The sequence below is a fragment of the Aedes aegypti genome, chromosome 2 (assembly GCF_002204515.2).
Source record: "Aedes aegypti strain LVP_AGWG chromosome 2, AaegL5.0 Primary Assembly, whole genome shotgun sequence".
In the NCBI taxonomy this organism is placed as follows: domain Eukaryota; kingdom Metazoa; phylum Arthropoda; class Insecta; order Diptera; family Culicidae; genus Aedes; species Aedes aegypti.
In genome coordinates this window covers 1281707-1308974 of record NC_035108.1, presented here as the reverse complement: position 1 = coordinate 1308974, position 27268 = coordinate 1281707, and the positions used below count along the sequence as shown (strand labels likewise).

At 40.4% G+C, this 27268-nt stretch overlaps 1 protein-coding gene across 1 annotated transcript; it reads right to left on the bottom strand.

Moving 5' to 3' along the window:
- Positions 1-719: 719 nt before the first annotated feature.
- On the bottom strand, positions 720-27006 carry LOC5566110 (uncharacterized serine-rich protein C215.13). The gene is made up of 2 exons (XM_001650431.2): positions 26674-27006; positions 720-1355 (listed from the first exon to the last, which is right to left on the bottom strand). Exon 2 carries the CDS (start codon positions 1313-1315, stop codon positions 896-898), a length of 420 nt encoding a protein of 139 aa, XP_001650481.1. The 5' UTR covers positions 1316-1355; positions 26674-27006; the 3' UTR covers positions 720-895.
- Positions 27007-27268: the final 262 nt, after the last annotated feature.

Genomic DNA, 27268 nt, shown 5'->3' with positions numbered 1-27268 from the left:
TGTTTTTTTTATATATTGATGCATCTAAGAAACTTGTTAAGGGGGTCACAATCCGGAAAAGTTTGGGAGCCTCTAAGTCTACCTGGAAAATCTAACCAAGCTACCATCGCTTTTCTCTGCAACTAAAGAGGCGCAGATGCACTCCGAGCAGGGCGCTTGAGTTCGTTCAGTATTGAACGGTGGACATTCATTAATAGAAACACATTCTACTATACATACCTACAAACATTAAAGCGTATACAATTCCACAATGTGTTCACAACTATGCCAACATTTCATTGCACAGAAAATGATACAACATGCACATTGCACACAGTTAGAAAATACCAAAAACGGTTTCAATCTGCAGGAATCTGGCAACTGTAACCTATGAACATTATCCCACGCTTGCTGCGATGGTCGTGCAATGCACGTTGCTACCTGTACGAATGTCCAACTTTGAAACGATGTGCGATTGAGAGGGAAATGTTCAACAGATGCGAACATTGTCCACAGCTCAGACCAAATTGCTGAAAAAGATTGAATTCAAAACGGTGGTCCTATTTTTTGTTTAAATTTAGCTTTTCGCATTTTTCGCGCTTTATCACCCGGTGTGGTCTGCTGCGCTGTGCGGTTTGTTACCTATCGTGGGAATTTTTCTCGCATGTTTCTTGGTGAATAATCGGTGTTGGCTTTATGACTTGATGATCGTTCGGACAAGGTACAAAAAATCAGCTTCATTTTTTTGTTATTTTTCGCGAATTTTTATTGGATTATCTTATTGGATACACATAATGGTTTAAAAATAAAAGTTCCTCACAGGAGAAAAATTCGACCAGGAAAATGTTCTTCATCTAAAATTTTATATCAAGCAATCACACTTTTTGAATTTATTGTTAAAGCTAAATGTTGGATATTAGTTTTTGAAGAACTCATCGATGGCACTGCTGGAGTCAAACGAGGAAGATTTGATGCTGGACATGCTGGAAGAGGTAGTCGAACTGAATGATGAGGAGACCACTTTGCTGCTGACAACCGATGAGGAAGACTTCACCGACGAGGACGAAGAAAGTGAGCCAGTATCGGTTACCTTCTGCGATACGCTGCGTTCCGAGGCAAAGGCCGATTCTGCCTTTTCGACGGTTTTGGACAGGGAGTTGGCACCTTCTTCAACGATTTCCTTCTCGCTGCTGGCACCGTAGCTCTTGGATTGAGTCACGCTCTTTTCGGAAAGTCCGGCCGAGGACCGTTCGACGACGACTTCCTTGGAGATGACCGGAGTCGACGACTCGGTGATGGTCATTTCAGTCTTGGTGGTGCTTTCGGCGAGGGCCATTTCTGCTTTGCTATGTGGTTTGGTGGGATGTCACAAAAATCTAGAAAATGAGCCACAGAAGAAGAAAAGAATGTAAATTGGACCGCAAATGAGTGATGAACGAGGAAACGTCTTCGCATTTCTAACCGACAACGCGTCATCGGCAACCTACTTAAGTGAAATGAAGAGTGTCAAGAAGGGGCGAATGCGTGAGTGTCTTACTTTACGCCACTAATAATGTTCTTACACACAGGGGGGAGCGAAAAAGAAGAATGCATGAATGTGGCAACGGTTAGGGAAATGTAAAAAATGCTCCCTATGGTTGGAGTGTCGGATGCTCTATTTTTAGGACTCAGCATCTACAACAAACCACGCTTTGTCTTGGCGTTTTCACGTTTAGGCAGTCGGGAGTGCATGATCGGACCAAGGTCAGGCGTTTTCTGCCTAGTAAAGCGAGAGAAAGATATATTTTGACTACAAGTGATACTCAAAATCACGAGATGACTCGGAAGAGCTTCAAATGTGGATTTCCGAAGAGGGTATATTGCGCTTTATTGTTTCAAATTCAACTAATAAATTTTACACGTACATTTTTGGAAAATTTCTGCATTAATGCTGTATTAATATCCGATTAAAGGTTTATATTGAAATATTTGGAAAAGCCTTTCTTTTTCTTTTCAATTTTTCCGCTTTAATTAATTAGGGAAGTACATATTTCCGTTCAGAGCCATATTATGGACTCAATTTGGAGTTATGGGCTGACTGCCTATAACTGTTTGTCAGTAACAATTATAAAATGTAATTACTAAACACCAAGTCGATTTGTCTCATCATAAGATTTCAAGCTAGCTTTGTGGCGGAATATTGCAATCCTGATCCTACAAAACAACTTGGTAGTTTTACCAACAAACTTTAAAATTATTGATTTGATGACACTTAGTTGGCCAAAAATGCAAATGTTACACTAGTGCAGATATGGGCTTTGGGACATTTCGTCGAATGACATTTGGTCGAATGACGTTTGGTCGAATGACATTTGGTCGAAAGTACATTTGGTCGAAAGGACATTTGGTCGAATGGACATTTGGTCGAATGGCTTTAGAACATTTATTTTTATCAAATGATGTTTAGTTGAACGGAAATTAGGTTGAAAGCTTATTTTGAATTGGTTAATGATCTTTCATTTGGTAAAATTGATTATTGTTTTCCAAGTTTTGCAAAGTTGATAAGATAGCGTATTCTTTTGAATAATCTGAATCATTAAAAGTTGTTGAAAAAAAAAGAGAACATTTTATGCAGTCTTATTCTTAAACTTAATACTCATTTTATTTGCAATTTAAAGTCATGCCAAAATCTAGAATTTCAATGATAATTGAAATGAACTTTTTAATAGTGTTTTGTACATTGACTAAAATACTTAACTCTAGTGAATTTCTTATTCTTTTAAAACATCATCATTCTTTGAAAAACTGCTCGACAAGTTATTTTATAATTCAACGATGTGAACATAATGTTTTCTTTATTTATTATTCTTTTGAAATATCATCGATATTCGTAATGAAGATCAGCTCATCTGATGGAAGCATTTGGAGAGAGTGCACGGGATCTTTCTTTGAATTCCGGGTCTTGCAGCTCACGGAAGTGGGTAAGATTTTTGAATGCGGAAATCAGAATTAAAACGGCAGGAAAAATTTGCTTTAAAGAAAACCTGCATGGCGAAGTCATGGTTTAAAGAAACCTTTATGGCGAGGGTGACGGTAACTCTACCTATGACCAATTGGCTTATTGTGACTTCCAGCTCAATAACATTCCTCAAGTAAATATATGGCTTTGCTGACAATGTTGATGACCTCGGGTGAATAGCAGAGTTTACAGTAGAAGCATCGGTTTATTCAAAATGAAATTTGTGCAATTTTTTTGTATCGGGTAAGAGGAGACAAGTTGACTGAGGTGACAAAAATTGGCTTGTTTGCATTTAAGATCAGCCTATTCCAAATCGCAGAACATGCCATGCAGCATGAAACGTCGAAAACGTAAGAGGTTGATCAATATGGTGCAAGAGCGTCCATAAAATTGAATAACAAAATTTTGCTAATCGCATATAGATTGTTGATAAAATGGCTGATACCTTTTTCAAATTTTCAATCAATCTTGTATTAGCGATAAAATGCTAATATCGACGATAGTCAGACAAAACGAAAAACTTTGCTTTCATACTATTTAGACTCGAGCACTATCCTATCCAAATATGAAATTTTATTTCTGTTGCAACTACAGTGAAACCTCCATGAGTCGATATCCAAGGGACCATCGACTCATGGAAATATCGAGTCATGGAACAGCAAACCTTTGGAAAGTTGTTTCTAGGGACCATCGTAGTAACCATTAAATTTTGTTTCTAGTATGGTTCCATGAGTCGATATCGAGTCATGGAACATCGACTCATGGAGGTATCACTGTAAAAAGTTTCGACCAAATGTCCATTTGACGAAATGTCCGTTCGACCAAATGTACTTTCGACCAAACGTCATTCGACTAAATGTCATTCGACCAAATGTCTTTCGACCAAACGTCATATATTCGCAGATATGGGCATCCTACACACTTAAACGGTTTCGCCGAGAACCCAACAGCTGATATCTCGGTAATAATTTGACGATTCTCGGTAAAACTTCTACCGAGATCTCGGTAAACGTTTACCGAATCTCGGTAACGTTCGCCGAGATCTCGGCAAAAAAATCGGATTGCCGAAATCTCAGTGAAATAAGTACCGAGATTCGGCGTTGAAAATTACCGAATACTCAGCTGTTGGGTTCTCGGCGAAAAGTTTTACTGAGGTCGGTGAAATAATTTAACTATGTAGTTGTTCACAACTTTGATATTGATGGAATTTTCAAATGTCATGCGTCGAAAGATTGATTGATCGAGCAATATTTTGCAATGTTTACTCAAAATTATTCCTGCTATACTGCCGTGAATCGCAAGTCAGACCCATCTGTAAAGAGTATGCATTGAGAAAATGGGCTTTGAAGTTTCCAAACTCGTTTTCCATACGAATACCTGTTCAAAAAATTCCAGAGGATTGATACATGTTCAAATCTTAATGAAACTTTCTCAATATGTTTTTTTCACTACGATATCTTTCCAAGAAAAATATAAACATGATCAAAACACTATTCTTTTTTGTGTCATACGGTGCGGAATTCTGTAGTGGGACTGATATGTGATTACTCTTCATTAGGGGACAATTTGACTTACTGTTTTTTTCCTATTTTTTCCGAACAAATCATATTAACTCATTAGTGCAGCTGAAAGAGCGTTGGAAGATATGTTGAAAACTAAACTTAACTCAATTTTAACGAAAATGCAGATGGGACTGACTTGCGATTCACGGCAGTATACTGACAAATCTAGTACGTATTATTGTTGTTTTACCAGTCTGAAAACGATACTTTCATGAACCAGTGCACGCCAATAAATATTGATTTCATTCCCGGTCTTTGAATGAAAGCTTGAGTTTCTGTGATAGTTTTGAATTTTATGGAATATTTTCGCTATGTGTTTAGATTTAGACCATACATCTTCGACAGGACAGAGATTAATACTTTATCATTTTCCCTTTATGCCATTGATTTGATGTGTTCAGCTTGTAGAAATTTTGCTAAATGCAAAGAGAGAGAGAGAGCAGCAACGATATTGCGTAATATATCTATTACTGCTCAAACTATTTTTTATTTTACACAAACAGACTTTCTCTTACAAGTCTTGCCAAGCAATTTGACATTTATCCAAAAGATTTGTTCCTAGGTCGAAAGAATCACGTCGATAGGCTTTACCAATAGCTTCAGCATTTCGTCAATCCCCAAGATCCTTCATAAATATTTCGAGGATGTTATAAGAAATTTACTTAAACAGCAAACAATTGTCAAGAACTAAAATAATGATTGTGTTAAAAGTGAACATTCGTCAAATAATAATTCTTGAAGAAGCAAATAAAAGTTATGTTATATTTCTATTCCTGAATGCTATTCAAATGATGACACCGGTCAGGGAAACTGGAAGTCACCCCTTTGGATAGCAAAATCAACGTGGATAATTTCGTGAGTTTGTTCTGATATACTATATTAAAAGGTGTTTTTTTTCAATCGAGAGCTGGAGTCGATTTTATTTTTCGTCGTTAATTTAAAACTATTGCGTTATGGGTGGGTGTTAATGTCTTTCTAGAGAGCGAGAAAAGGCGCTTAAGCTAAGGTTTTTGAGCCAGGGCATAAGGGAGAAATATCTGTTTCCCATCCCAAGAAAAGAAGAACCATAACACGGGGTATTATTAACATTCTTAGCAACGCTACTCCCAATGATTTTGTTCATGTGTACAACAACCCCACCTGATTACAACCCTGTCAACCCCAGCTGATATCACCACAAAAATCTAACGGTCAACGGTGGCAAGATAGTCGGCTGGCTATTATACGATCGAGCCTCATAGATCTCCTCAACCAAGCAGCGATACAGTCGAGCCATCCATCACATACCGGATTGGGAGATGAGAACGACCATTGCAGAGCTCGCTCACCGTACGATCTCCAGCATCCACAAAGATGCTCAATTCATCATCGTCATCATCATTACCATCATCACAGCTATAGGAGTGATAAGGAGGACCGATAACCCACTGATAATAACGGTGAGAATCTCTCCAAGGCCGACGAAGAAAATCATCGCATCGCAGCTTCGGAGGACTGACGGAGCAGACTATTCAGAGCGATGGACAGTCCACATCCAGCCGGCAACCGGGAAGAATGGGCGGTAGACCCACGGTTGAAGAATTTTAACCTGTTAGTTATTGTGTTAGATTGTAAGCCAAAATTAAATAGTGTATAAGCCTTAATAAACCGAGTTTGCATGTCCGCGGAGTTGTTATAATAAAACGCAGTGTTTAAATCAAAGTCGCGAGTTAAAATTGAGTTGCTGTTAAGCAGAACCCCAAGAAAACGACCGATGCCTGAAGAACACGTTCCTGTTCGGACCCATTTTCTGCGTGGCTACACCCAATCAATTCACCAATGCTGGGGGGCTAAACCTATCCCCACTGGAGCTATCAAACGAAGGTAATCGGAACTCCCCTTCATTTTGGTCCTTCGAGCCGGATTCGAGCCACAACGGACCCTGGACTAACGGAGGCCTTGACATTGGGTTGAGGCTGAAACAAAACGGATCGCCATCACTTTATTTGGATAATTAACGCCATCAAATTACGGAACAATTAAGGGCTTTGTTCCATTCAAAACCTCAGAACGCGCGCTTAGGACCTAGCGTCGCTTTCCAGAGACGCCATCGCTGCTGGTCGTTTCGCTTGGCTTGGACTTTGCCAAAGGGAGTTTTCCGCAGGTTAGTGAACTCTTGCTAATATATGTCCAGCCAAGCTAGGCAATTACTCCCCTCTAACACCTGGTTTTCTCTCTGCGTGCGATTTGGTGATTGCTGATGTGGACTTAACGTTGACGAGAACACGGTAACTGGTGGACATCGCATATACGGACCGCCCTGGATTCACGGTTCATCACACGTACAAGGTTGCCACAAGAATCATCCGTCTTTCTGGCGAGGCTACTCGAGGCGACACTCAACCTCATCATCCTGCTATTCAGCTGGAGTATACAACGATTTCGACCATCGTTGAGGCTACTGTGAATCAGTATCGGCTTAAGAAAACAAACAAACAGGTGTGAGGCATCTTCCAGTTCATTGGCGTCCGACGACTTCAGCGCAGAGAGGCAGCATCGGCAGCATTTGCCCAGGTAATTTTAGAATAAGTATACTGCCGAAGCTAGGCAAATGAAAATACACCATATTGATTCGGAACCAAATCCTCTTCGTGTTACCTCTCTGAACGCTGAGCCCTGCTTGCCCTTCTGGGCTCCTCCGTCTTTGACTTGGATTTGTTGGTTGAAATTGGAGTTGGACATCGTCGACTGATTCATATATCTGGGAATTAATTTACCGCTTGGTGTTGCAATTGTTTCCTGTGGTGAGTTGTGCAGTATATGCCTGGCCGAAGCCATCTCTTTGGATACTACACCATATTATCCCCTCTTCATCCATCCCTTGATCGAGTGATTGCTGTTGTGACGATTTGGGTACAAGGCTGTATGCGTGGTTGATTGATTGAATTGGAGCATCGCTTGATTAATTGTCGGGTAATTTAAAGCAGTATATGCCTAGCGAAGCTAGGTCTACACTCTGCATACTACACCGATTCCCAGAGCCGTAGCGTGGCCTCACGGCGCCCTTGGCAAACCTCCTTTTGGGCGCCCCCAAGCCAATGAATGTTGTTTTCATGATGCGAGTTTGTATGTGATTACCGTTTACGTAAAACATAACCATGCTACTCAAGCTGTAATTTTTGCATACAAACGGTGCACATAAAGCTAGCACTATACTATATAACTACACTGCCGTGAATCGCAAGTCAGTCCCATCTGCATTTTCGTCAAAATTGAGTTGAGTTCAGTTTCCAACACATTTTCCAATGCTCTTTGAGCTCCACTCATAAGATAATATGATTTGTTCGGAAAAATTAGGAAAAAAACAGCAAGTCAAATTGTCCCATAATGAAAAGTAATCGCATATCAGTCCCACTTTAGATTTCCGCCCCGTGTAACACCAAAAAGAACCGTATTTTGGTCATCTCTATATTTTTCTCAGAAAGATATCGAAGTGAAAAGCAAATTGTGAAAGTTTCATTAAGATCTGATAATGTTTCAATCCTCTGGGATTTTTTAAATATTCGTATGGAAAACGGGTTTGGAAACTTCACAGCCTATTTTATCAATGCCTACTTTTTACAGATGGGACTGACTTGCGATTCACGGCAGTACAGTTACATCTTCAGGTGAAGATGAATCGAAGTCAAACCTCAATTTTTCAAGAGCACGAATCTGGAGAACCAAACATCCGTTTAAACTGAAAACTTAATCGATTGGTCACTAGCTGGTGGTGACCAATCGATAAAGTTTTCAGCTTGAAGGGGTGTTCGGTTCCCAAGATTTGTGCTCTTGAAAATTTGAGGTTTGGCTTCGATTCATCTTCACCTTCATCTTTTTATATAACGTTACAAAACAAAAGAAAACTCAAAACTAAAGGCTCATATGGCAAAGATATTTGAGTTAATATTACAAATTCTAACATCAATATGACTCTAGAGGGGCCCTTTCCCCCTTTAAATCAATTTTAATTGTATCTATAGAGTAATCCAGTGTTATGTTTACCGTTTATATGCCTGAGTTACAGCTTCAGCAGCATGGTTCTCGGGAAACTAGTCAATTGTCATTAAAAATTATTTTTAAAATACTAGAAGGACAACGGTATGAAAGTATTATCGAAACCATAAATATTAGACTGATGCAAATTTTGAAATTTTTGCTCCGCTATGCTCAAACGGTGTAATTATGATGAAAATCATTCTCCCAAAATTTATAGTTATTTGCAAGAAATTTGGTTGTGCACACGTCATTTGAATTTTTTTTTTTTCCAGTGTCATACTACCACTGCGACCATTTATTTGATCTTTTGTGGTGTCATCCTCTTTGTTTTTGCCGCGCTGAGAGGACTCATCACTATAAGAAGTGACTATCCACCCATCAGTTGGCGTGTATCCCAATCAGGTACTGCATTTCGTATGAAACTTAGTACCTGTTTGGGATGAGAGTTCCAGATTTCCCAAGGCTCTAATAAGCCTTTTTCAAGATAATTTGAAGTTTATATGGGAATTACTATGGAAAAGACAAACCTTTTGTGTTCAGTCCTCTAACTGCTCATCGTAATAATCTATAGAAAAGTGAACAAACTTTGCCTACAGCTACAACAACTTAGCTACAACTTTTCCGAAGACCAAATTTTGATGGGACATAAGGATAATTTGTTATTATTGATTCCAAAGTGTAGATCATGCTGAGATGATCATTTAATTACTTTCAGAGCAACACTGCTTTTTGCTGTAGAACATAGTAGCCTGGATTACTTTGATCTATTCTTCCCGCCAGGAACTCCCTTGTTGCCTGCTGAGCAGTTGGTAAAGCATGGGAAATGGGGACCTACTTTATAACTATGAATAGCAATTTATCCTGACGTCCAACCAAAATGTGGTCTTCGGCAAAGTTGTAGCCAAGAAGATTTCACATGAGCAGAGTTCACTTTCCCATAAAACATTACGACGAAGAGATAGAGGGCTGAACACAAAAGGTTGGCGTTTTCCATAGTAATCTCCATATAAACTTCTAATGGCGTATGCACAGTCAAATTTCTTTAAAACCACCTCAAACCTTGGGAGGATGCTATTTACCATGATAAAAATTGTTTAAGCATAAGGGAGCAAACATTTAAAAATTTGCATCACTCTAATATACATATCAAGCTGAGACTTAAGTATTTACTAATTTGAAGAATATTAAAATATTTGATAAACATCAATAGACGATGTACAAGACAGATTTTCTTGAGAATTGTTCAAAATTAACTGAAAGATGTTTTGAAGTATCTCATAAGAACATTATTGTTCTTGAGACCCATCTGCAGAAAATGCTGAGCTTAGCATTACTGAAATTCTTCTTGAAATCGCTGGACCATTTAGTTTAATTTTTAATCTGTTGGATACAATGTGCTAACTATATTTTTATTTGCTGAGAAAAATGCAGAGGCTTCTAGATATTTCATAATAATCTAGCTTAACAACTCCTCCAGAAAATATTGTTTTACTTTTTTTGCCAAGATTTTTCCGAAAAATAGAAACAAATTCTTCAAATCCTTTTAAAAGATTTAATTAAAAAAACTTTTTCGATTTTATTTAGTGAAACTTATAATTTTAATTCCCAAATAGTAATAGAAAATTGTGTTGATCATTGATAAAAGGCACTTTGGAATAAGCGCAGAATTCATTACGATTTTTTTTGCATTCCAGAAATTATATTGTAATGTGATTTAAAATTGTCTAAATACTTGGTTCATACTAGGGAAAAACTAATTTCATTTATTTCAACTCATGTTTGTTCTTCACTGACACAAAATACTCTGAAAATGTTGTTCAGGATTATGGGTTTTCCAGATTTTATTATTATTTTGCCCAACTGTGAAGAAGTTTACAAAGCAAATCCGTCAGAAACTCACCTTGTGTCATGTGAAATGTTCAGGATTTTCTGTTACAATTATGTAAAGTACTCTGAGAACCCTGTGAAAGATTCAATGAGTTTCCTTCATTGAATTCATCGAGAATTTAATTTGTGATACAGTGAGATTGTCTTTGAAAAAATCACGCTCAATAGAATGTTTGTTTTTTTGATGTGTTTAATTGGAATCATTATCAAGTGTTTCTGGAAACTTCATTATTTCTTCTCAAGATCACTTAGAGATTTAGCAAACAGTTATAATGTTAAGTTTTGAAATGAATGTATAGAAATCATTCAAAACATAAAATCTAGACAAACATTTCAAAAGGGCACATCGACATTGGTAAACATTGGCTTTGCAAGACGCTGTTGAGCCCAATTCAACTCCATTACGCTCACCAATACCACTATCAGGAAGAGCTAACACCAACCTTTCTGATAGTGGTATTATTTTGCGTGGGCGGGCTAAAAAGGGCTCTACAGCAACGTTTCTAAAACAAGGCTCAAGACCTCTTGGGCCTTTTTCAAATGTTTGTCCAGAAATAGTCTTTGGAAGCAATTCACGCACTGTTTAACTTTCCCTTAAGAGGCGCCCTTATTTAATAAATCTCTTTCAAAGTTCAGCATATGCTTGACACATTTTGGCGCCCCCCACGGGCTGGCGCCCTTGGCGGGTGCCAACCTGGCCAACCGCACGCTACGGCACTGCCGATTCCTTTCCTCTTTAATCTACATCCTGTTGCTGAGTTGTCGTCGAGAGGAAGTCGAACGTGTGACGTCACGTGACGGTGGTTATTTCGTTTGAATTTTTGGAGCATCACTACTCGTTTCTCCGGGTAATTTAAATAGTATATGCCTGGCGAAGCTAGGCCCTTGCAGTATACTACACCGCACCTCTCTCTTCTCACTACTCGCATTACCCTGACGACAACATGGTTCCACCGGTTGGCAAACCGCCGACGATGAGGGGATTGACAGCACGGTTGAAGGAGATTCAACTGGCTTTCAATGACATCTACCGGTTTACGCAGAGGTTTTCTGAGGAGAACACCATCACCGAGGTGGAAGTACGCACGGGAAAACTGGACGAGCTTTGGGAGAGTTACAGCGCTACTTTGGTGGACATTTTCTCTCACGACGACTACAACCCGGAAAAGACGTCACTAGAGAAGGAACGTGTGGATTTCAGCGATCGCTACTACGAGATTAAGACCTTCCTAATGGACAAGATCAAGGACCTTCAGACACCAGCAGTATTGGATCCACCTAACCGGGCCGCTGAAGGTGCAACAGCGACTACTAGCGATCACGTCCGTCTGCCGCAAATAAAACTACAGACGTTCGACGGGGAAATCGATGATTGGCTAAGTTTCCGTGATTTGTTCACCTCGCTCATCCACTGGAAGGCGGATTTACCGGAGGTTGAAAAGCTTCATTACCTGAAAAGCTGCCTTCTAGGAGAACCCAAGGCCCTTATCGATCCACTTCCAATAACGAGGGCCAACTATCAGGTGGCGTGGGATTTGCTGTTGAAGCGTTACAACAACAGCAAGCAGCTGAGGAAGCGGCAGGTACAAGCTCTTTTCAAGCTGCCCACACTCTCCAAGGAATCTGGAGCTGATCTACACACCTTAATAGACGGCTTCGAACGAATTGTGCAGACTCTCGATCAGATCGTACAACCAATTGACTACAAGGACCTTTTGTTGTTGAATCTCCTCACTGAACGATTGGATCCTGTCACGCGAAGGGGGTGGGAAGAGGCTTCATCCACGAAACAACAGGACACATTGGAGGACTTGTACGAATTTCTGCGGCGTCGGGTCCAAGTATTGGACAATCTTCCACCAAAATCTACTGACACTAAGGGTGTCGGTCAAACGCAGCAGAAGGCGAAGCCACCATCCATGAAGTCCAGCTACAGTTCAACCCAGGCGTCTAGGGGACGCTGCTTTGCCTGTTTGTCGGATCATTTCCTTTACCAGTGTAGCGAGTTTCAACGGATGGCAGTATCGGATCGGGATCGTCTACTGAAGTCCCATGGACTTTGTCGGAACTGCTTCAGGAGCGGTCATCAAGCTAAGGAATGCCAATCCAAATATTCCTGTAGGAACTGCAAGGGGCGACATCATACCCTAGTATGTTTCAAGCAGGAAAAGGAAAGGGAAACCAAGGTTGTGGCAGTTGCTGGGGGCAACAAGGCGTCTACTTACAAGGACTCACAGGAATCAACCAACACCCAAGTGGCTAACATGGCAGCCACGGAAACTGCAGTGTCCGCTGCAGCTCACCAATGTCCAGCAACGGTTCTTCTGGCAACAGCTGTTGTCATTCTCGAGGACGATGTCGGAAATCGTCTCCCTGCTCGTGCGCTGCTGGACTCCGGGTCGGAAAGTAATTTTATTACAGAACGACTCAGTCAACGGTTACAAGTCCACCGAGATCGCGTTGACATTTCAGTGACAGGAATCAGCCAAACATCTACCACGGTTCAACAGAAGGTTCAAGCGGTTTTACGGTCACGAGTTTCAAACTTTTCTCGTGAGCTAGGCTTCCTGGTGCTTCCAAAGGTCACAGTTAATCTCCCAACAACCGCTATCAACAAGGATCGGTGGAAAATTCCAAGTGGGATTCAATTGGCGGATCCTGCATTCTTCGAGCCGAACGTGGTGGACCTCGTACTCGGCATAGAGTGTTTCTTCGATTTTTTCGAAACCGGAAGGAGGATTTCCCTGGGAGAACATCTTCCAACCCTAAACGAATCCGTGTTTGGTTGGATAATCAGCGGCGGAGTTTCGGTTCCAACTCGTTCTCTACATATCACCTGCAACGTGTCCGCGTTGGATGGTTTAGATGCCTTGGTCACTCGCTTTTGGGCTTGCGAGGAGGTAGAGCCAGGTAAGGCTCATTCGCCAGAAGAGAAGCGCTGTGAAAAATGGTTTTCTAGCACAGTACAGCGGGATACAAACGGAAAGTATACCGTTGCGCTACCAAGGATGGAAGATGCTGTTTCACGGTTGGGTGAGTCGAAAGACATAGCTTTCCGGCGTTTCCAAGGAACCGAGAGGAGGTTAACCAGGGACTCAAGGCTCCGGGAACAGTACGTTGCGTTCATGAAGGAGTATCTCGACCTCGGCCACATGAGGGTGGTCGATGAGGATGCTGAGAGTGCAACAAGGCGGGTGTATTTACCACATCATCCCGTGGTGAAGGAGGCTTCTACCACAACCAAAGTCAGGGTGGTTTTCGACGCTTCTTGTAAGACGTCGTCCGGATCATCCCTCAATGATGTACTGCTGGCGGGGCCGGTTGTACAGGAAGATCTACGGTCCATCATTCTCCGCAGTCGAACGAAGCAAATCATGCTGGTCTCGGATGTGGAAAAGATGTTTCGTCAAATCTTTATTCAGCAAGAAGATCGTCCATTTCAGTGTATCCTTTGGCGAAACTCACCTACGGAGATCCTTCGCTCATACGAGCTGAATACGGTGACATACGGGACAAAGCCAGCGCCCTTCTTAGCCACCAGGACGCTTCAACAGCTCGCTTTGGATGACGAAGCAAAATTTCCACTCGCGGCGCGAGCAGCAATGGAAGACACCTACATGGATGACGTCATTACGGGTGCAGACGACGAAGAAATCGCAACGGCATTGCAGGTTCAACTAAATACAATGATGTCTGGAGGAGGTTTTCAACTTCGGAAATGGGCATCTAACTGCCCGTCTGTTCTAGCCGGCATTCCCCAAGAGAACTTGGCCATTCGCACTTTGGATGAAATCAACTTGGACCCAGATCCATCAGTAAAAACCTTGGGCTTGACCTGGACTCCGTCTACAGATGTTCTACGGTTTCAATTCACCATTCTTCCGTTGGCTGCTGACGTAATCTTCACCAAGCGCACCATATTATCAGTCGTTGCAACCTTATTCGACCCTCTAGGACTCCTGGGAGCTGTTATAGTTTCGGCGAAGATACTTCTACAGAAGCTGTGGAGTATACGTGACAAAAATGATCAACCGCTCGGATGGGACGACCCGGTACCACCAACGGTGGGTGAGGAATGGAGAAACTTTTACGAACAGCTACCACTTCTCAATGAACTGCGTATCGAACGGTGCGTTATCATCCCAAATGCAGTTGCGGTCGAAATCCACTGCTTCTCTGACGCCTCAGAAAGGGCTTATGGTGCCTGTTTGTACGTCCGTAGTACGGATGCCGAAGGAAACGTGAAGGTACGGTTACTCTCTTCCAAATCACGAGTTGCGCCGCTGAAATGTAAACCCATTCCCAGACTGGAACTTTGTGGAGCGGTTTTGGCCGCTGAACTTTTCGAAAAGGTCCGAGATTCAATCAAAATGAATGCAAATTTCTTCTTCTGGACGGATTCCACGTGTGTTCTTTGTTGGATCGATGCTCTTCCCTCGACCTGGACGACGTTCGTCGCTAACCGTGCAGCGAAAATCCAAACTATCACAGAAGGCTATCAGTGGAACCACGTGCCAGGTATTCAGAACCCGGCAGACCTGATTTCACGAGGAGTCACACCCAAAGATATCCAAGAGAACCGACTCTGGTGGGAAGGTCCGGCATGGCTGGAGCAAGATTCAGATCATTGGCCTAGATCACCGAAGATTTCTTCAACAGAAGCAGTGGAAGAAGAAAAACGGCGTACGGTTGTCGCAACATTTGTATCCCAAATCGCCAAGTTCAACCATGAGTACATCAGCAAGTTTTCGTCGTATTCCAATCTCGTTCGTCGCACTGCATACTGGTTGCGTTTAATGAAACTTCTTCGTAAACCAACTTCTCAGAGGAGTGGCTCAGCATTTCTTTCAACGTCTGAATTGCGGGAGGCGGAAAACACCTTGGTTCGCCTAGTACAGAAGGAAGTATTCGATGAGGACCTGAAGGCTATTTCAAAGGGCGCAGCGGTTGCTAAGGGATCGAGTTTGCGGTGGTTTAATCCTTTCGTATCTCAGGATCAGCTGCTCAAATTAGGCGGACGGCTCAAACATTCGTTGGAGTCAGAAGAAGTGAAGCATCCGGTTGTCTTGCCTGCCCGTCACCCATTCACTCGTTTACTCCTTCAGCACTACCACGAACGCCTTCTTCATGCGGGGCCACAGCTGATGCTTAGCGTGATCAGGCTCCGATTTTGGCCATTAGGAGGTAGGAGTGTCGTTCGGAACATCGTGAACAACTGCCAAAAATGTTTTCGTTGCAAGCCGACAACTGTTCAGCAGTTCATGGGAGATCTACCGGCAGTGCGAGTCACCAAATCTCGTGCATTCTATGTTACTGGAGTGGATTACTTCGGCCCAGTTTATCTCCGTCCAGTCCCACGGCGTGCCGCTGTTAAGGCTTATGTGGCAATCTTTATTTGCCTGGCAACCAAAGCAGTTCATTTAGAGCTTGTATCGGACTTGTCCACTGACCGTTTTCTACAGGCGCTTCGCCGATTTGTTGCCCGAAGAGGACGATGTGCAAGTATTTACTCCGACAATGGCACCAACTTTGTAGGCGCTCGCAACAAATTGCAAGACTTCCTGAAGTTGCTGAAGAGCCGCGATCATCACGATGCCATATCTAAGGAATGTGCCAAAGATGGAATCCAGTGGCATTTTATCCCACCAAGCGCCCCCCACTTTGGAGGCTTATGGGAAGCCGCCGTACGTTCGTCGAAACACCACCTGCTACGAGTTGTTGGCGAATCACCTGTTCACCCCGAAGATTTCAACACGCTGCTTACCCAGGTTGAAGCCTGCCTCAATTCTCGCCCCCTTACGCCTCTTTCCGACGATCCGAATGACCTTGAACCCCTGACGCCCGCGCATTTCCTGATTGGAACATCCCTTCAGTCGATTCCGGAACCAGATTTAGGAGAACTGCCCATCAATCGCCTAGATGCCGTTCAGCTAACTCAAAGAAGACTACAGGACTTCTGGAAACGATGGCGCAGAGAATACCTCTGTCAACTGCAAGCCCGGACGAAACGATGGCAGCCAGCTGTTCAAGTCGACGTAGGCAAATTAGTGGTCATCAAGGACGAAAATCAACCGCCCACGAAATGGAAAATGGGTCGCATAACAGATGTTCACCCCGGAAAAGACGGAATTGTGAGAGTAGTTACCCTTAAAACTGCCACCGGTATATTGACCAGACCGGTCGAAAAGCTTTGTATCCTGCCGCTTCCAAATGACGATAATACTGCGAAGCCAAAAGATACAGCCAGCCAATCTTAATGCCTTCCCACCATCCCATCCCGACGAAGAGGATCTCTTCTCTTTTTTCTTTCAGAAATTCGAGGAATTTCAGGGTGGGTGAGGGTGTTCATGTGTACAACAACCCCACCTGATTACAACCCTGTCAACCCCAGCTGATATCACCACAAAAATCTAACGGTCAACGGTGGCAAGATAGTCGGCTGGCTATTATACGATCGAGCCTCATAGATCTCCTCAACCAAGCAGCGATACAGTCGAGCCATCCATCACATACCGGATTGGGAGATGAGAACGACCATTGCAGAGCTCGCTCACCGTACGATCTCCAGCATCCACAAAGATGCTCAATTCATCATCGTCATCATCATTACCATCATCACAGCTATAGGAGTGATAAGGAGGACCGATAACCCACTGATAATAACGGTGAGAATCTCTCCAAGGCCGACGAAGAAAATCATCGCATCGCAGCTTCGGAGGACTGACGGAGCAGACTATTCAGAGCGATGGGCAGTCCACATCCAGCCGGCAACCGGGAAGAATGGGCGGTAGACCCACGGTCGAAGAATTTTAACCTGTTAGTTATTGTGTTAGATTGTAAGCCAAAATTAAATAGTGTATAAGCCTTAATAAACCGAGTTTGCATGTCCGCGGAGTTGTTATAATAAAACGCAGTGTTTAAATCAAAGTCGCGAGTTAAAATTGAGTTGCTGTTAAGCAGAACCCCAAGAAAACGACCGATGCCTGAAGAACACGTTCCTGTTCGGACCCATTTTCTGCGTGGCTACACCCAATCAATTCACCAATGCTGGGGGGCTAAACCTATCCCCACTGGAGCTATCAAACGAAGGTAATCGGAACCCCCCTTCAGATTTTATCTATCTCCCTGAAATGAAATGGTTGGTACCGTATTTCGGGGTGTAGTTGATCAGTGGGGAGAAGTTGATCATTCACGTACCAACATGTAAAAACTGTCAAGAGAGCTATGATTTGATTCCAATTTGCACAATTTCTTCGATGTCACATTACCTGATAGCTTCTCTTGATGATCCTAAAGTCGGATTGACATTTAAAACAATTATACCATGGAAAAACAGATTTTTAAGAAAATGTTTGATGAACTGTTGAAGGCTTCTTCTCAAAACAATCGATTATTGTCAAGGCTATATAAAAACACCATTTAAAAAATCTGTTTCATATATTGCAGACATGTTCGGTGAATCCAGGTTTTAATTTGCATCGTGGATAAAAATTCATTTTCCGAGAAGAAAATTGCATACCATCAGGCGTTTATTCTGGTGTATTCTGTAATTCACGAATTTCAAATCTAAAATTGACCGATATATCAACAAGTTGTAAGATTTTTGATAAATAATTCAGAATCAGTGACCCATAATTATGTTAATAGCATATCTCTTTATTTTAGGAAACCTATCACAATAGTTGATCAACTTCACCCGGAATCAAAAACTCCACTTTTTGACTTCTAAAAAATGTTTTTGTTATCACGATAACATTTTGTCAAAAATTCATTTGTATAACTCAATAAACATTCAATCAGTACAGGTTTTAAAAATATTTGGATGATAATATATGCATCCTACTTGGAGTTACAGAACAGAATCGTTCATAAGTGATCAACTTCACCCCGTTTTACGGTACGGTTTTCCCCGTTTCTTCAATTAAAAATTCAAATATTTACGTTCATCACATTATTCATACGTGCATTAGTTGATAACCATATTGTATTTGAATTATCTTCAAACCCAAGCCTGCACAGTGTGCTTGGCCATTTCAATATTTGTACCATATCAAGGATATGCTGCAAATTTTAATGCTAATTCGGTATTTCCAGGATGCTTTTCAATATTGGCTGTGCAAGCACTTGGAATGAAATAGAATAGAATAGAAAAGAAATTCGTCAAGAGTTCAGAAATCCAGGGACGTTTTTGGTAGTGAATTCAACTCTCTCTTGCTCAGTATTCCACATCTAGAGCTAGAGAACCACAGTTGAAGTTGGTTTTCATGGCTACCTCGATGGTTTCTTAGATATTATTTGCGCTGGTTTTGTGTTCTATATCTCGATACCTCACAAAATCGATGGTCCCATTAATATTGCTGTGTGCGTTTGAAATGCAAATATCAAATGCGGGAACACCAAATGCGGTAAGATTTTTCACAAGAAATGCGATGGCAAACCCATTTTTTTCTTGCTAGGGCGGCGGTGGTTTGTATAATCGTTGCTAGGTGTCCTTTGATTGTTTTGTGTTACTGCATTTGGGGGACGTTTAGTGAAGATGTAACTCAAATGCAAACAGCAATATTGAGTTATAAAGAGTTGACTGTAATTCGCTTAGTGACTACTAAAGATCTCGCCTGTACTTTTCCAGAAAATAAGAGATTTTATGTCAAATCAACAAATACCTTAACTGGAATCCAAAACAACATTTCAAATGATATCTTTAATTCTCAAGTGTACTGAATAAAATTTTGAAAAAATTCCTATAAAGTTCGCATCGATAATTTGCCATAAATCTCATAAAGAATTCACCAAATAACTCATCAAAAACCTACAGACAGGGTTTCTTAGTTTCATTAAAAAAGGGACACTTAGTTTCTTTAAAAAATCCTTCGAGAATCAAGCAAAGATCTTCTTGAAATCTGCTCAATATATTTCCTGGAGAAACTTTTATGTTGTAGAATCCGTTAACCCTTAAAAGGCGTGGACGACTTTTTTACACTCTTTTGCCCATATCTTTTGACTCAGTTGAAATCTCAGCCGGAAAAGTAGTGTACACCACCTATTCCACCAGTGATTTTTGATAAAATTTCAATATATTTCGAATGTATTTATGTGAAAGTACATGAAAATAGGGTGGAAGCACCGCCCAAGCAGCACAGTTTGTTTCAAGTCAAGAATAAAATAATCTCTTGAAACTAATCCAAGTTGTCAATGGTTGAAAATATGACTTTCAATTGCACTGAATAGCAGCGCAAAAAGCGCAAGAGGTGGAGTCTGTTTGCAACATACTTAAGTTGTATTGAAATTGCTTATTTGTGGCAAAATACTTGAGAGAAAAAAAATGAAAACAAAAATATGAACGAGAACCAAACTTCCGACCTCAAGATCACCAAACTTCTCCTCTACTCACTACTCCACCAGCTCTTCGAACAATTGCTTTGCCAATGCACTATAAAAGCGACCACATGGCTCATTAATCAAAGCTTGTTGCTTATAACTTTACTGCACCCTTCGGAATACAAGTTCATTACTGTCGAAATTAGACCAAGCCTGAAAAAATCTAAACTTTTTGCAAAAACTTCCGCGCAACATATGAGAAACACCATTCAAATAAACAAACTGTTGCTAGATCATGTTTTCGTTGTTAGATGATACGTAAGGTGCAACTCAACCATATTGCAACTCTATTCAAACAAACAAAACCGTAGTTTAGTGCAACTTGGTCGCAACTGGGATGAATCTTCTTGAGTTGTGGGTATGGAAACGAAAATTGAATGCAAGTTGCGGATGCTTTATATGAAAGTTATTTGAAACATAACATTAAAACCGGCATTTTGGGAGAAGTTTCATGAGTTTGTTTGGAAAGTTACTGGAAACATCTTGACAAACTTGACTTCATTGCTATTTTATTAAACGACAAGATTTGCTGCAAATGTCCTTTTTTGCAGCAAATCTTGTCGTTTCAAAAATGTTGAACGTCAAACAAGAAGTGAAATGCATGTACATTGGAACGGAAATGAAACTTTATGAGCCTTGATATTGATATGCAACCGAACTAGAACCATGTAAGTTACAGATGCTTTTATTGATATGCGATTGAAACCATTTTTGAAAAGCATCTCTTTGTAAGATGTTTCGTGTGCTACTTGGGCGTTTTTGGTCATACGCTGTAGCCATAGTGGAATATACACAATTCTACATAGCCAATCAGCATGAAATTTGAAGGATACTCTCATAATGAAAAGTATAATATACAACTGTTTCGTGAAGGTGTTTCTTTCGAAAGCTAAATTAAAGTATGTATGATACGATCGAACATAATGCAGAAACTCAGGTTTAGTTACAAAGTTCCACTTTGCGATTTAGGAAGATCAAGGCTTTATTTTTTAAATTCTTGCTATACTGGGAGAGTCCATGAACAATTTAGTAAGAATTCTGAAAGGATTCTAATTAGCATCCTGAAGAAAGTTGATGAGAATCCTGAATGGATTCTGTTAGGAATCCTAGAAGCCTTCTAATGAAATCCCTTGAAGGTTTCTGATGAAAATTATGGTTGGAATCATTTTGATGAGAGTCTTGGAAATATTATAATAAGAACCTGGAAGAATCTCTTTGAGAATCGCAGCATTTCAGATGAGGTCTACACACTTTTTTTTCAAAAGAATTAAATTACTGAGGTCGGTAAAATTTTACTGGGTTTTGGAACTAACTTTTCGATTTCTGACATTTTTTTTTAGTTCACTGACTTTTTCGCTACAACTTTGCCGAAGACCACTGTGAATACGACTAACTGACACTGAAGAAGACTGCAAGTGGTAGTCGAAATACGCGTATCTGTCAAAGATAAGCATTTAGGAGCGGAATTAAAGGGTACACGGTACTCCATCTACTTTAAAGTTTCTCTATTTGAGATTCTGCTCAGAGGATTCGAACATTCATTAAAGAGTATTACGAGGATTCTGACAGGCGTTTTGAGCGATGATTCTCGTTTCCGTGTCCTTAAACATGTAAAATTACATTCTTTGTTCAACACATCTTTAAGGACTTGTCGTCCCATCACTCACATCACGTGTCATTCAATCATAACCAGAATTAAGTCCACATCAATTTTCATCTTTTTAAGAGTGAGCTGAATCAATTGGGTACGTGTAATTGATTTGACGATGGGTTCAATGTTAGAATAACTTTATTTTAGTCCAAATCAACCATTTTCGCGTGAGTGAAAATAAATGACGAATCTCAACTAATGGTAATCTCAACAAAAATTAATTATTCTCTGTGTGGACATAAATGGCAATCCATTAATATGAAACAATCGGGAGAGTCTTTCAAGTTACGGGATGTCAGCGAGTTAAACTAATTGTTGACTATGGAAACGTTCGTTGCCAATCTTCGTCTTGTTTTCCGAAGGTTAACTTTTGATTCACAACACAACTTACTACAACAAACCATCTGTAGAGCATTCTACACGGAATATTTCAGCACTCATATGTTATAATGCACTGTAGGTGAGTATAATTTCATAATCAGACATGTTTCATTATTGAACTGGTCCTTAATCAACAAAGTTGTAAAATTCAACGGGGCACCCCCTGGATTTGTGCATTTATGGCTGGTTTGCTGCTGACAAGAAAAGTAATCGACAATTTTGATGCCTGGATGCGTCAAGAAAATCCCATTCCTTCGATCGCAATACGAGTTGAGAAGAAATGGCGTTAAAAATGGGGCTTTCTCTTCCTTTTCTTCCTTTTCTTTTCATGAGCGAAATAGCATACTTAGCTTTAGAATAAGAAATACTGTATCTCCAAATTTCAACTGATTCGGTTACTGCATGAGCTGGCACAAACGGTTCTAAGTATGTATGTGAAATTTGGTTTAAATATATTGGAAATTGTCTCTCTGTCACTCTTTCGTTCTGTATACTGGTTGTTGTTATTCAATTAAGCTCAGAAGAATAAAAGGGCTAATAGATACCACACCTCAGATAATTTTAGTAGGTTGCATCAACATCAAAATTTATTCTAACTGAGATTTTAGCTATTGAAAGCAAAAATTTTATCATAACTTGCGTGTACTGGCGATATGCACAGGTGTTCTGTGTAGTAGCTTGTCCAGCATCATAGTTGGCTATGATGCGCTTAGTGGCTGCAGCCATGGACTGATGCACGAGTTCATTATTTGATATTTGAGCGGTGCCGTGTTATTTATGTAGCCATGACGACGAGTGAATTTGGCACCGCTAAAACGTCAAATTAGTGAACTCATGCACTGGTCCATATGATGTTGATGAACTCTAGTATGGAGCGATGCACGAGTTCACTATTTTGACGTTTTAGCGGTGCCGGGTTATTTATGTGACCATGGAAACTAGTGAATTCGGCACCGCTCAAACGCCAAATTAGTAAACTCATTTATTATGAAAATTTATTGGCTTTTTTCGGCGAATAACAATACCTATACTCAGAGTGAAAGGGAGTAACGAAAGTAATGAAATGACAAGATGGATAGAATCGTAAGCGAGCGACGAGAGAAATGAATAGAAGTTGAAAATTTGTTTTAACAGAGGGCCTATGTGTGAACAACACAATCGAAATCGTTGCCTAACGTCCTGGTCTTGAACGGCTAGATGTTGTAGTGTTGGTCACTACTAACACTAGACAGGCAAAAATTTGTCGCCTCGACCTGTTAACTATATTGTTCGGCGTATGTAACAGTTCTATCGATCGTTGGTATATTTTCGGAGATTGATACGAAATTGACGTTACTTATTGGATTTTTTCGCGTTTAATATCGCATACCCCTAATTTGCCCAAGTGATCATTCGAACTGAAGTTAGATTTCTTTGCCAAATGTATTCTACATTTATAAGGTTTAATCACCGCATGACTTTATTATTATGAAAATTTATTGGCTTTTTTCGGCGAATAACAATACCTATACTCAGAGTGAAAGGGACTAACGAAAGTAATGAAATGACAAGATGGATAGAATCGCAAGCGAGCGACGAGAGAAATGAATAGAAGTTGAAAATTTGTTTTAACAGAGGGCCATATGTGTGAACAACACAATCGAAACGACAAATCGTTGCAAACGTTAACTCGTGCATCGCTTAATAGTATGGACCGATGCACAAGTTCACTATCTGACGTTTGAGCGGTGCCGTGTTATATACGTGACCATGGCAATGAGTGAATTCGGCACCGCTCAAACGTCAAACTAGTGAGCTCGTGCATTGATCCATGCACCTATGCACGGGTTCACTAATTTGACGTTTGAGCGGTGCCGAATGCACTGGTTTCTATGAATAATGAATAACACGGCACTGCTAAAACGTCAAATAGTATAGTTCATTTGTTTACAGAACGTTGCATGGAGTTCATAATTTATTTTTGGATAGTTAAAACATAAATTGTATCGATTTTAATCGTGATATTGGCTTCTACAATCTTTTTTGCTTTTGTATTACACTAGTTGACATTATAGGCTTATTTGAACGCAATCAACTTTCTTCGAAACGATGATGTGCTATTTCCTATAGGTTTGGACGAAAAACCCATATAAACTTCAATTCAAATACGCTAACTCATGGAATAACCAAATGAACTGAAACTTTCAGAGGGTCTTCTTGTAACCATGAGGTTGAATTATGCATTTTTTTTTTCTCCCATAATGATTTGGGCCAGCGTAATCATTATAAATGTTCCGGTACAATCCCAGGGTCAACTCTGAAGTCTTAAGGATTCCTGACGGATGTTCAAAGCTTCGCTAACGCAATCCAAAGATCTTCTTTCCTCAGTAATCAAAGGATTTCCATGATCATTTTTAACTAGAACCACATCACTGCCATGAATTATATCTGGGAAGTTCTCGATTATCATCAAATATACAGCAATAAGTGATAATATTGTTACCAAATAACAATGTATTAAATGAATAAAATATATTGGTGCCAAAATACCAATAATATCATATTCTTCCATCCTTTTCAGTCTCATAGGAGTCTTGGAAGCCCTTAAATTCTACCGTAATTTTTTTGAATATTTTGAATTCAACGGGAATCCATGAAGTTTAGGGAATGATTCAAACCTTAGAGCTGCACAGGAATTCCACAGAGAATTCAGAATTATCTTAAAACACCTTAAATACAAACACCGAAGTTCGAGTAACTTTTTGAGTTCAAAAACCTCTCTGTTAATAACGTCTATTTCTGAGGTACAAAGTATTTTTATAGTATAAACAGGCTTTATCGCACCAGACTTTTTATTGTCTTACTTTATTTCCGGAAATGGATGCGTAATCTAGCACTTACCCATCTTCTCCCACTACTCCACAAATTTGGACTTCAAACAAAAAATAGGCGTCAGAACTCGGGAAGACCTTGCCCCATGCATTGAATTCAGCCTCAGGTACTGAATGAGTAATTTTTATTGATCGCCCTCATAGCAGCTTTCTGAATACACGGACAAGTTACCATGGCAGATTTCTACTCCGTAGAGTACCGCAAAACGGTGATCTATCCACGTTACGGACAGAAAGGTAAGGTAAGTGCTCATAGAAAATCATGAGGCACTATCCCAATTCTAAATTACCGCCGTCGGGGGTGAAGAATAGTGTAAAACACATATTGAGAAGTTGATTATTGTTTTGCTCTTGAATATTTGACTTGAAATATTATTTCATGTGTGGGGCTTTGTTCGTTTCGTTTATTTCTCAATGATCTTTAAATTTCTGAAAATTTTTCTATGATGGACATTAATATAAAGTTTTATAATGATATTATTCCTCCTAAGGATTGTATCGCACATAAGTTTGAAACATTCAAGGCGCCAGATACCCAAGCTCTCTGTGTTTCGATTTTCAAGCAAATTTTCAGCATCAAGATAGGCCAAATGGTTTCTGAAAAGGTTAAGTATTCATCCCCCTGGAAGTGAGATTTTATATGAAGCCTTAAAAGTGACAATTAAAAAAGGTCTTTTTTAAGCTTTTTGTTTCAAAGATTTATTGAAACAATAAAATACTAGCCAATGTTTATCTGGAACCTACATGTTTTATGGTGCAGCAAATAACTTCAACGAATACTACATTCAAATTTTATATGAATATACTCAATATTTGAAGAGATATTTCAGATTATGCTTTTTCCTATGATACTCCTGACGACGGTACATCGATATTCCAAAAAATTGCTGTGGTATGTCAGATTATCCCTATCCTCATCGACGATGGCTTTGAACGTCTTCTCAATTTCCGAGAACAATCAAAATCTAACTAAGAATTTTTATAAAAAGTATGGAATGATATCGATTTTTGGGCTACTCCGCAACAAAAGCTGTATCATCTCGACAGCCTATTCCAACTTTTACAATACCGATTCTACTCTCTTTCCACATTGATTCCAAGAATCCGGCTTAGTCTACCATCCCATCTGCCAGTTTCGCTAATTCCACTCGTGTTGTTCATCGCGTATGAATTAACAACAGCACATAGCCCTTGCCAAATTCCCATTCAATTACGACGGCCGTTCATCTCATGCCATACCAACAACAATCGGTCGACGTCCGGCAATGTCCTCGAAGCGCTAATCCAATCCAAACTGCGGGATGTCGTCATCAGCCGGCACCCGTTGACCACCAATCAGAGACGGGAGCCATTTGGCGTGACTCAGCTGGGTTGAAAGTGCACGCATAAATTATGCATGATTGGTCATGGCTCAGACTTCAGCAGCCACAGAGCGAGGTTAATCAGTCTTTGCCCGGAATGAAGAATGATTATTTGAGTCGAAGCAAGTGTCGATATCACGTTTGATTGACTGTTGGTTGATTGATTGGTCAAACAAAAGCTTATCGGTAAGATACTTTTATTGGGAGTGGTTGATGCACTTCAAACTTATCATTTGTAACATATATCAAGTGCAATGAGACAACTGCAGAGTTTCAATAAGGGCATATTTCTTGCTGCAATTCACATTGCGCCACCCACTGCCAGCAAGCTATTCTTAAACCTGACTTGGCCGGACCACGTTGAATTATAACCACAATAACTGCCAACAATTTTCACCTTTTTTTTTGATCCCTCTGTTCGAGTCTAACATAAACAGATCGTTATTCACGCGTGTATAATTAATTGCAATGTAATCAAACTGCAATTTGCACTTCGCCCCCGCTGTCGCACTCTGATCAGACAACACATCTCTTCACTTAGTCACCGAGGCCCCCACTTGTTAAACGTGGGTGATCAGGTCTTACTTACCTCCAGAAATGTAGTTACAAAGGTACTTTTTGGATGAACCAACGATTGAACCGTTCACTTTCACTGCTCAGAAGTAACTGCCGAGGCGTAGCATGCGTTGGAATACCGGTCGCCGCCTGCTGTGGTTGGATTTGCCGCGCTGCAAAATGCGATGAATACTGTTCTCTTCGGACTAAAATAGATAAGGACACAAGCGCCAACGACGAAAGGTGGGGAATTCTCGTCTGCGAGAGGATTTTTTTTCTTTTGCGTTTGTGCGGCGAATAAATATTCTATGTAAGCACTTGGCTGTTGAGATCACAAAGGTTCGGTAGGTTCTGTAGGGATCTTGGAATGGCGATGATCGTTTTATTGCATGGCTTCCCGCCGAGAGTTTTCGATTTGAGAGCGAGAGGATTGGTGAGCGTGCTTTGGTGGGGCATCAATGATGATTGAGGCATGTTGTTTAATTTTAATCTGTGAATAATGAAGATGTCATTCTCTGTGCAACGTTGAACCCAAACAAACTATTGGATGAGTTAAACAATTTTAATGATATCAAATGTCACGAAAATTGAAACAAAGTATCGGTTTTGACAATTCAAATAAGTTTAAC

What these genes read in the sequence shown, in the direction of transcription:
- LOC5566110 (XM_001650431.2), bottom strand. Translation starts at nt 1,315, where the DNA reads ATGGCCCTCGCCGAAAGCACCACCAAGACTGAAATGACCATCACCGAG.